General features: G+C 36.6%; 1 protein-coding gene across 12 annotated transcripts in view; it reads right to left on the reverse strand.

Moving 5' to 3' along the window:
• Nucleotides 1–43: 43 nt before the first annotated feature.
• Nucleotides 44–12,006, reverse strand: part of Ralyl (RALY RNA binding protein-like) — a 791,470-nt gene continuing 779,507 nt past the window's right edge. For all 12 annotated transcript variants that reach the window (XM_017590724.2, XM_063281532.1, XM_017590727.3 and 9 more), the window contains one exon: nucleotides 44–979. In XM_017590724.2, coding sequence (XP_017446213.1) covers nucleotides 962–979 — 18 coding nt within the window. In that variant the 3' untranslated portion in view covers nucleotides 44–961. The remainder of the gene's footprint in view (nucleotides 980–12,006) is intronic.

Below are 12,006 nucleotides of genomic sequence, written 5' to 3' on the forward strand. Positions count from 1 at the left end.
AATGTTAAAACAAGCACAAACCAAAGAAAAACCAAAGACCAACTTTGTTTTAAAAGAACCAGTATTTATTAAGAAATTATGTGCTGAATGTGCCTATAGTCTGTGGGGATGGTCTCTTCCATTTCCACTGCACGAGAGACAATAGCCAAGAGGATTTGGAAAACACAATGCTTGGAAATGGAGGATTCTGAGGACTAGGAGGTCAGATGGAGGGGGTGTGCACTAACTGAAACGTTTGAATCCAAGGACAAGAAAATCTTTTTCTTATCAATCTACTTCTCATCTGTGAGTACTGAAAACTGTCCACAGAAGCTCAGACTCAGGAAATAGGTGATGATTGGATCATTTCAGCTCACTAGAGACAAGCATGCTCACAGGTCAAACCAAAGTCCTTAAACTCTTGCATCACTTCTGAAATAACTGCATTCTTTATTAATAAACATGGTGCTTATAGAGGGCAGAAATATAGCTTTTCAAATAGATTTTCTCATGGTCTAAGGTACTTTAAACTATAAATTGAAATTAAATTATAAAAACTAGCATACAATGTATATTTTCCCTATGACATTGTTGGAAACAAGCTTTAAATGTAGGATTGCAACACCACATGACAATGTGATCAACAATGACACATGCTAATCATAAAAATAGCTTTTACAAATATACATTTGTATACAGTGTCTCTCTCACCATTCATTAACATCCTTCACAATTTAAGACTTAAAAAACATAATAAGCAAGAGGGAAAACACATTTACAATGTAAACCATAAAACAACAATTGTACAGCTTGGGACACAGAAGAAATGGTATTTCTGGAAGTGAACAGCACTGTCCATGACTGAGGATTTTATATAAACTGAATTTCAGATGTTGCTGTCCATTATGAAACCATCTTTCTCCTTTTTCCGCATGTCACAATTTCTCTTTTCTTCTTTTGCACTAGTGTACACTACTTCATATCACTTTATCTGTAGAAACTGAGAGAAAAATTATTTTTAAAAAATGCAGGAATTTATGTTGTATTGTTTTTAGCATGTGTTGATACAAGTTATATCTGAAAAGTAAATAGAGGAAAAGTAATAACCATAAATGTATGACATATATATATATATGTTAGTACTTTTGGAATTTTATGCATGAATAACAAGTAATTTGACCATATTCAACCACCTTCTCCTTTCCTAACTCCTTCCAGGCCTATCCCCTAGCCTCATGTCTCTCTTTCTTGTATAAACTACCAACATCATTTGTTCTGTCCATATACTAATGGGTATGGGACTACTTACTGAAGCTTCTAAGACACAAACTATAAAAACATCCTTGTCAAGAAACACTGATTAGAGGAGATCTACAATTCTTCATTGGACCCACATATGGAAATGGACATTTCATAAAAACCTTGTATGTGGATGATACTGATTTATACTTTGTAATGTATGCTTCTAAAGACTAGTGTACTGGGAAGCTATTAATAAATAAGCAATGTGAAGCACATAAAAAATAAAATAAATTGCGTGGAACCTCATTTATGGCACAATTAGAAAGAAGTGTTAAAATTTATGGATATGCTCTGTTAATCAGTGCCTCAAACTAAAGATAGATATGGGATCTGTATTTTTAATTTCATACGTGGAAATAAATGTTACTGTGAAGTTATTTGGGGGTGTTTACTGAAATAATTGTTTATAAACTGTAAGTGTAGGATTTTTTTAAAATTAGGTCAATGTTTCTCCCTTCAATTTTAAAATGTTGAATTAATAACTGATGTGAAATGCTTTCTTTTTTCTTTAATTGCTTCATTTATTCATTTATGAAAAATTTTACTCATTTACATCTCAAATGATAGACCCCTACCTGGTTACCCCTCGACAACCCGCCCAATCCCCTATACAATCCTTCCTCTCCCCTCTCCCTTTTTTTCTATGAGGGTGCTCCTCCATCCATTCACCTACTCCCACCTCACCACCTCAGCATCCATCTACTCTGTGGCATCAAGACTCTCTCTTTTCCCATTGATGTCAGATAAGGCCATCTTCTGTTGCCTAGGCAGCTGGAGTCTTGATTCCCTCCATGTATACTCTTTGGTTGGTTGTTTAGTCACTGGGAGCTCTTGGTGGTCCGGTTAGTTGATACTGTTCTTCTTATGGGATTGCAATCCCCTTCAGCTCCTTCAGTCCTGTTCCTAGCTCTTCCAGTGGGGTCCCTGGGCTCAGCTCAGTCCAATGGCTGGCTGTGAGTATGTGCATCTGTATTGGTCAGGTACCGGTAGAACCTCTCAGTGAACAGTCATAGCAGGCTCCTGTCAGTAAGCACTTCTTGTCATCAACAATAGTGTGGGGATTTGGTGTCTGCACATGAGATGGATCCCTAGTTAGGACAGTTTCTGGATGGCTTTTCCTTCAATCTCTGCTCCATTTTTTCCCCTGTCTTTCCTTTAGACAGGAACAGTTCTGGGTTAAAATTTTTGAGATGGATCGTAGGCTCATCTCTCCACTGGGGGGGGTGTGTTTATCTGCTGGAGTTGCTCTCTACAGGTTGTATCTACACTATTGGGGGGGGGTATTTTGGCTAAAGCATCGCCATTGACTCCTAGCAGCCTCATGCTTCCCTGAGGTCCGTGATATTATAGTGGCTACCCGCAGTTCCCCATCTCCCACTGCTACATATTTCTATTTAATTTCCTGACCCTCGGTACTTCTTTCCTGTCCCTTCCAATACCTGTTCCTGCCTCCCTTTCCCCTCCTAGCCCTCTCTCCCTCCCAGATCGCCCCTCCCACTACCTCCTGTGATTATTTTGTTTCCCCTTCTATGTGGGATTAAAGCATTTACAGTTTAGTCGTCCTTCTTCTATATAGTTTGTGGGCTGTGTGGTGGGTATTCTAAGCCTTTTGGCTAATACTTATCAGTGAGTATGTATCATGTGTGCTCTTTTGTTTTACCAGCTTGCAATCCCACCAGCAATGGAGAAGTCCCACCAGCAATGGAGAAGTATTCCTGTTTTCCACATCCTTTCCAGTTTCTGCTGTCACCTGAGTTTGATCTTAGCCATTCTGATTGGTGTGAGGTAGAATCTTGGGGGCATTTCCCTGATAACTAAGGATGTTGAAGATTTCCTTAAATGTTTAAGTGATTTTAGCCATTTGGAATTCTCAGTTGAGAATTCTTTGTTTAGTTCTGTACCCCATTCTTTATTTGACTCTCTGGCGTCTAACTTGTTGCGTTCCTTGAATATATTTGATATCGGATGTAGGATTGGTAAAGAACTTTTTCAAATTTGTTGGTTCCCATTTTTAATAGAGTATGAAATGCTCTATTAATATGTAAACTAGTCTCAGGTAACAGCAGATGCTGGTGAGGATGTGGAGGAAGAAGATCACTGGTGGGACTGCAAGCTGGTAAACTACGTTGGAAAACCATCGAGCAGTTCCTCAGAAAACTGGAAATAGTTCTACCTGAAGACCCAGGTATACCTAGTGGTATACACCTAAAAGATGCTCTAACATATAGCCAGACACATGCTTCACTATGTTTATAGCAGTTCTATTTATAATAGCCCCCACACTATTGCTGATGCCAAAAATAGCTTGCGGATAAGGGCCTGCTATGACTGTTCACTGAAAGGTTTTACCAGTACCTGGCCAATACAGATGCACATATTCACAGCTAACCATTGAACTAAGCCCAGGACCCCAATGGAAGAGCTAGGAACAGGACTGAAGGAGCTGAAGGGGATTGTAAGCACATAGGAAAAACAACAGTATTAACTAACCAGCCTATCCAGAGCTCCCAGAGAGTAATCCACTAACGAAAGACTACACATGGAGGGACCCATGGCTCTAGCTGCCTATATAGCAGAGGATGGCCTAATCTGGCATCATTGGGAGGGAAGGCCCTGGGTCCTGTGGAGGCTTGATGTCCCAGAGTAGGGGAATGCTAGAGTGGTGAGGCAGGCATAGGTAAGTGAGTGGAGGAGCACCCTATTAAAGGTAAAAGGGTGGAGAGATGGGATGAGGGTTTGGCGGAGGGTAAACCAGGAAAGGGGATATCACTTGAAATGTAAATGAATAAAAAATTAATAAAAAGAAGACAAAGCCAATAGAGACTTGAAAAAGATGCAAACTAGTCATAATTTTAGATTGTTTAAAAATAATTGTGCTTAATGAGCCAATTAATAAAAATGTGTTTATTTAAATGTTGAAGTGTTTCAAAGGGGCATTTTGTATATCGAAAACTAATTAAAAAACATAAATTGTACCAATTTTACCAGTCTTGGACTCAGATAAAAAATATATGTTTTAAAAACCAAAACCATGAAATTAAGGACAAGACTAAATGTTGCAATTGGTGATTCTGAATCCCCTAGCTGGGTTCAGAGTCTGATTTCTCTCTTGTACCCAGATACCTTTAAACTGATCTCAGTGGATCTGACCAGTAGTTTTTCTCTCTCATCCTATTTATCTTTTATGCTGATGATTATCCAAAGAGAAGTAATACCAACCACATCAGATGCCACCTTCCTTAGTAAATTTGTACTTTCAATTACATAAGTTTCAACTATGTATAAAAATGTTCTTTATAGCATAAGTCATACTGTTAAAGCTTTCACATTAAGAAAAAAACCTTGAAAGTTTTTTCCCTTAGTACTTAATGTAGTATATGGGTCTTGCAAATATACTATTTAGGATATGCACTGAAAAACTGGTTGATTCACAAGATTTCAGATTTTTGTTTTGATTTTTTAGTGAAATCTTACTATGATTATTATGTTGGAAGTCTAAGAAAGGTAGGATATATTGAAATGTTTAATATATTAGGTGCAAGGAACTTTTCAGCCTAAAAAGACTATTTGTCAGAACATACAGATGAAATGCCTGTAAGTGAGCTATGAAATATATTAAATTACAGATAACATTTACAGGGTTTGAATGCCAAAACACTAATCAATGACTCTTACAAGTGATTTGTGATGTTTGATTCATATATATATATATATATATATATATATATATAGAGAGAGAGAGAGAGAGAGAGTCATCGAAACATGCTTTACAATTTTAATTTAGTAACTTCAGTGAATCATACTTAACTTAAAACTTAACAAGTGTTAATAAAACTTTCATCTACATAAAAATAACAACCCAGGAAGATGACACAATGTGTTTTGGTAGTGTCTTTTTTTTCCTTGTATTTTTCTTAACTCCTTCTGATATTTTTCCTTATGCAGGAACTATACATGCATACTATATACATGTTAAACATATATTTAAAAATTACAGCGTTATTCAATTGTGTTCATCTATTTCTAGAAGGTGCTCATGTGTATAGGAAGAATCAACGTGACTATAAAGCACAGTATTTGGAACTCATGTGTCAAAATCGTACACTATTGTAAGGGTGGCATAAAGAACGTTGTATACATAATCTGTAAGGGCATACCAAAATAATCAATTACCTCTGGGAAAAAGAGCACCTTAAGCAATAAAATTAACCTACAGATGAATGCTGCTGTGTGAAAATCAGTCATGGTAATATGAGTCTGATTTGTAACACCTGCATGCAGGAGTGAGCTAAGGCAGCTAAAATGACGGTAATCATAGTCTTTCCCCAGAGCATGCATTAATCATTTCCTTATTACGAATGGAAAATGCTGAAATTGCTGCTGCAGCTGTGTTTGCAAAGTTTGCAGCCATTGTATTTCTCCAGGTTAGTTCTGACATGTCATGGATTTAGAATATCCACACACCGTCCTGCACATTTCAGAAGTAATGACAAATCTGACAATTACCTACATTATTAAAAAGGAGAACACCAGGCTGTAGAGTTCATTCATTTTCTATTACCCTTCATTCACTTTTCTTTATTTCCTCTTTTGTTCTTTAATTATAAATAATTTTATCCAATGCTGATTACAGGAGGGAAAAAAGAGGGCTTGGAAGTGATAGATGAAAATCTTTTTTCTACAAAGTTATAAAGCCTATCTCCAGTACAAAAGAAAAGCTTCAGTAACTCTAAGTAGTTTTGTGCTGTTATTACCCATATGGAAACACGACTTGAATATAAATTTTCTTATCATCAAGCAATGGAAAATATATTCACAAGGATTTCTAATATGAAAAAAAAGGCTGCCTGTTGGCTTCTCAAGTCCTGGGGAGAAAAGGGACAAGCTGTGCCATTCTAGATGCTTTGAGACAGTCATATGCAAAATTGGTTTGTTTAGTATAAAGTAAAATTAATTGTGCTCTCTTGAATAGTGAGTAATTTATCTGCTTACTGTATGGAAGCTTGGATGGTTATAAAGCAAATTTGCTTGATGATGAATGTTTTATCAACTCCCATTTCCTCTTGTTTCTGAAAACCCGCATAGGGAGTCATTCAAATGGGAGTAGATTCTTTTACTTTTATTTGGCAAAGATAAAGAAGACAGCATAAATCACAGGCAAGCTTGTTTACTTTTAAACCGCATTATTCATATAAGTGAAATTAAAATGGTACAGTAAATTGTGGAATAGATATATCTTGGTTCCTAAGGTTTTTCCAAAAAGTAAATAAAAGTTTAAAAGAGGTCTTATAAAGAAAATGTTTAGCAGAAATGTTTATCTTTCTATATTGAGGTGTGTAACTGATAAGAAATAAGAAATATTTGATATTGTCTATGTAGTATCCTCAAAAGTGAAATGGTGAAGAAATTAAAATAATAGTAGTCACATACATAATAAATACCTTGTCAACACTATTCCTATTTCCCTAGTAATTACTTAGACACTCACTTTTATGGATAACAGTATTATCTTGAGGCTTAATATAACCCTCATTACACACAAAATAAAAATTATTTTATGTTTCTCATAACAGATTCTCACAATCTCTTTTTATTGTTAGTCAAATATATCAATAAACTGTTGGGACCAATTAATAATTTTACTTTTAGACACAAAAATCAGCTCATGTAATTAATGGAAACCAAGTTGGCAAATAATACTCATGAACTGTCAAAAATGAAGGCACATGGGGCATATAGTTCATGAAACTGAATAGGATAGCTTCCTTAGTTGATGACCACAGAAGTTGTTGGAGGATACAGCAGATACCTAAGAAGTGGTAGCAAATTAAAAATGTTAAAGTGACCTGGGCATATGCCGAAAATATGCTCCACCATCCCACAAAGAAACACACTCAACTATGTTCATAGCAGCTTTATTCATAATAGCGAAAAACAAAACACAAAACAAAACAAAAAAAACTAGATGTCCCTTAACTGAAGATTGACTAACGAAACTATGGTCTATAAAATGGAATACTATTCAACTATTACATACAAAGACATTATGAAATTTGCAGCCAAACTGAGTGAGGAAACCCAATCCCAAAAGGACATGTATGGTGTGTAATCACTTATAAGCAAATATTAGCCATAAAATGCAGGATACCCATGTTTCACTCCCCTGCCCCAAAAGAAGCTAAACAAGAAGGAAGGCACAAGCAAGGATACTTGAATCTCACTCAGAAGGGGTGATAAAATAGTCGTAAGAAGCAGATGGAAGGAGCGAACTCAGTGAGAGGGGTGGGACAGGAAGGATGGCCAGATAGCCATGAGAATGAATGGAAATCTGCAACTGACAGGGGTGGGGAGTTAGAAGGCATCTCTAGAAACGGAAACCTAGGATAAGGGAGGTGTCCAAGATTCAATGAGGATTCCTTACCTTCAATTCACAGCATTGAGGATAAGAAGCTATCTTCTGTAGCCAGGTAGGAACCCTAGTGGAGCAATAGGGACACCAACCCACCCACACAACTTTTGACCCCAAATTTATCCTATCTACAAGAAATTCAGAGACAGGGGATGGAGCAGAGACTGAGGGAACTACCAACTAATAACCAGCCCAACTTGAGACCCATCCCACGAGCAAACACCAATTCCCTGACACTATTAATGGTATGCTGTTATCAAGAGTCTACATGAAGACAGGAGACTACCATGGCTGTCCTCTGAGAGGTTCCACTTAGCAGCTGACTCAGACAGATACAGACACCCATAGCCAAACAGTGGATGGAACTTGGGGACTATTCTGGAAGAATGGGAGGAAGGATTGCAGCCTTTAAGGGGATAGGAACTACATAGAAAGATCAACAGAGTTGACTAACCTGGACTTCTGGGGTTTGGCACCAACCAAAGAACCACCAACCAAAGAACATACACAAGCTGAACCTAGGCCTCCCCACACATATGTAGCAGTTGTGCAACGTGATTTTCATGTGGGTCCTAAGCAAGTGGAGCCAGGGCTATCCTAAAGCTATTGCTTTTGTATTGGATATGTTCTTCTAGCTCGGCTGCCTTGTCTGGCCTCAGCAGGAAAGGATGCACCCAGCCTCACAGAGACCTGATATAGCAGGGTGGGGCGATATACCCCAGGGGTGGGGTACCTGCTCAGAGGAGAAGAGGAGGAGAGATGGGGGGAAGAAGAATTGTGGGAGGGGATGACAGCATTAGGAGCAATGAGTAGGATGTAAAGTGAATAAGTAAAATGATAGTAATAAATTTAAAAATTCACAACTGAAAAGTCATTATCATAATGCTTATATGAACTCATAGATATGAAAATTATGTTGGCTTTTTATGTAATTTGGTTGTTTATTATTTAAAAAATCCATTTGGTTTTTGGTGAATTGGTTTACTCTACCTTATTTGTATGCTCCACTCTATGGCACAGACTCATATTATCACTTTATTGAAGAAAAAAGTAGCAGCAATTGGGAGCAAAGAGAGAGGGAGAGAGAGCTTAAAATTAAATTGTTATTAATTATTGACTCAAGAACACATTTTACTCATGGGGCTACAAAATAACATTTTTGAGGACTTTGGAAACTGTCCTTAATTCAGCTATTTCATTTTAGTTGCCTAAAACCTTTTAAGAATATATTCATAATTTTTTCATGAATATTTTGTCACTCTTATGTACGAAAGAGTGAGTGGATGATACAGTAGAGGAAATGGCATCACCCACCATAGAAGATGTACACATACGGTGTATAACAAAGACTTCTCTGTCATATCTTACCAACTAGGATGCCTCAAATCACAGTCTTGAATGCTACTACATACATCGGAGGTCCAAGCATATTTAAGCATAGCCAACTTTGTTTTAAGTCCATGTTCTCCAAGAAAACTGCCTAACCCTAATGTCTCATTTTCTTACCAAGAAGAGAATGCTTAGGCCAGAGACCTGGCAGATTTAGTTATCAGTCTGACAGAAAAATCAGGGACAGACCATTAGATTTTTATGCCACTCAGTGCCAGTTTCCACTACTGTGATCATGGCTCAGTGAAATCCACTTAATGTAAGGAAGATTTATCAGCACTGATGGTTCAGTTTCTGGGGGCTCGGTACAAGGTTGATTTGCTTCTGAAAACCTGCCATTGCTTTTAAGTTTGCAGCAAGGCCTCAATATTGCAGGATAATGACATGGTGGAGGACAGTCACTCAACACACAGTAGATGAGAAGCAGAGATAAGATGGATGGGGACAAATTAAACCATTTAAAGATACCCTAGTTACTGACTCAGAAGGCCCTACCTCTTGATCACTCATTCACTACAAACCTATGAATGCATTTAGCATTTGATGGGGTATGCAATCCAATTACCTTTTACATTCATCACTGGCTGGGAATTAAGCCTTCAATATACTGGACTTGGGAAACATATCTCGTCACAATTCTAACATAACTGATTATCAAATAGCTAATTGTTATTTTCCAGAGACATTGATACCTAAATTCTTTGCATCTGTAAATCTAGTCTTAGAATCTGGACTCTGGAGAAAGTAAATAAAACTATAGATCTGCCTGTTCGTACCTGACCTTGTCTAGATTCATGAATATTTGCTTTATGCATTTCCAAGTTTAATAAGAAAACATTCATAAACATGCCAATGCACATGGGTTTTATTGAAATTGAACAGTGAGAGTTGCATAACTTTTTTATATAGATGAGTGAAATATTAATGTCCAAAGACTTTGAAGGACAAGCCCAGGAAGTTGCTAGAGGCCTTGAATAGAGTCAGCAGTCTGACTGCTCTCAGGAATCCTTCGCATTACTTTTGGTCATTAAATCTATTGAACATCAGAATTGTTAAGTGATCTTGTTAAACTTAGATTGATAGTTTCTGATTTACCTTTCCCAGGGCAAAGCCCATGACTGAGTTTCCTCAATTTTTCTTAACTTTATTTGGGTACATCAGCCCTTGAGACCTGCTTTATTTCATTGTTGAGAGGCAGTGCTGTGAGGGCCTTTGAACTCCTACACATGTGCTGAGTGTGCTGTCACCCATCCTGACTGTTCTTTCCCCAAGGCCATATCGTGAAACTAGTCATTAACTGACAGTCTTAAAAAAATTAGGAACCACATCTCAGGAGGGCATCGTCTATTTCTGAAATATACATCATCTCTCCGGAGACTGCTTACAACATGCTAAATAGTTGGATACCTTAACTCACATTCTGTCTGTGTGACGTGCCATACAGCATGCACAATCCACCTAGCCTTCCGTTTTGAATGTGGATCTTGATTTAGGAATTAAAGAATGAGAGCAACATCATATCAAAAGTAATAAAGTTTTTTTTTATCTCTTGACAACTAATACTATCCATTTGGTTTTTGCTGGCTATGAAGCTTTGGAGAGGACCCAACTTGAAGAAAAGCCAAAATCTGAAGGATTACTATAAATGCTGAAAAAAAAACTCAGTTCCCCTGAGAAACTTAACTGCAGTGATCCTAGATAAAGCACGGTCCATGATTCTTGGTAACATCTAGTCCCCTGTCTTCAGGGTGTGTTGACTCTTGTTCTGGTTTCATTGTATCTCCATTCCACTTTCTCAATTGATAACCGCCCCCCTTAATTACTTATTCTTAACTCTTCAGTTAAGAACTAACTCTCTTGTTAACTCATTTTCATCTTTATTCGATTTGTCATCAAAGAAGTGTAACCAAGAGACTTTCCAGTAAGGTGGATCATGAATACCCACATCATACAGTTTAACAGTCTATAAGTCAATGTTTTTTTTTTCTGTAAGATCATAGAATTTCAATGATTTTGTAGAATATGTCAACATATTTTACTTATTTCCTAAAACTGAAAGAAAATAAGAAATTATTAACATATTATGAAAATAAGATAAAAGGAAAATATTACTAAATTCAGCTTATTTATACCTATGGGTATAAAGAATAAATACTGTTTTCCATATTTATGTTTTAGTTTATGTTATTAGATTATAGGAGTAATATAAAATGCTTCATTCTTATTTAAATATAATGTACTAACATAAGTATAACTATGAATGTCATATTCTTGCTGGATATTTGGTTGGAATGTGGCTTACTACATGTGATTTTCAAAAATCTCCATTTAAAGTTAATGATGTCGTTTTCTTGGTGTAATGCTAGCATTGACATAGTGATAGATTTTACTTTTAGACACACAGAATCTATTTGTTTGTTTTTTAGTACATTTCCTTTCATCTAAATCACAAATTATTTTCAAGTGAAAGGCAGTGATATTTCTTTGATTTACTACAGGAATTATTTTTTTAAGTGAGGGAAAATGGTATGATGCCTTCTCCACTGCTACTCCAGACATATGAAGAATAATCATGACAATGTAGCTGAGCAGGTAACATTTTTAAAGCAGTACCTAGGTTTGCAGAGCTTTTCACAATGTCAAGATGATGATCCATCTATCACAAGTGACATGGAATTTTTCCCATCACAAAGCAATTTTTTTCTATTTATTGATCCTTGTGGCTGGACAAAAATTGTTATTCTCGTTCTAAATCTATTAAATTTCCAAACTATATAATAAGACAGAATCAACAGAGAATGGTGATAACTAATGGAAGTAGTTATAATGTATTACTATTAAAATCTGTAGACATATCAGTGGCTCCCATTTAGACTATGAGGTCATGTCAGCTCTTATAGTATGGCAGAAGAGAATTTGTTGGAGAA

Source organism: Rattus norvegicus, chromosome 2, assembly GCF_036323735.1.
Source record: "Rattus norvegicus strain BN/NHsdMcwi chromosome 2, GRCr8, whole genome shotgun sequence".
Taxonomy (NCBI): domain Eukaryota; kingdom Metazoa; phylum Chordata; class Mammalia; order Rodentia; family Muridae; genus Rattus; species Rattus norvegicus.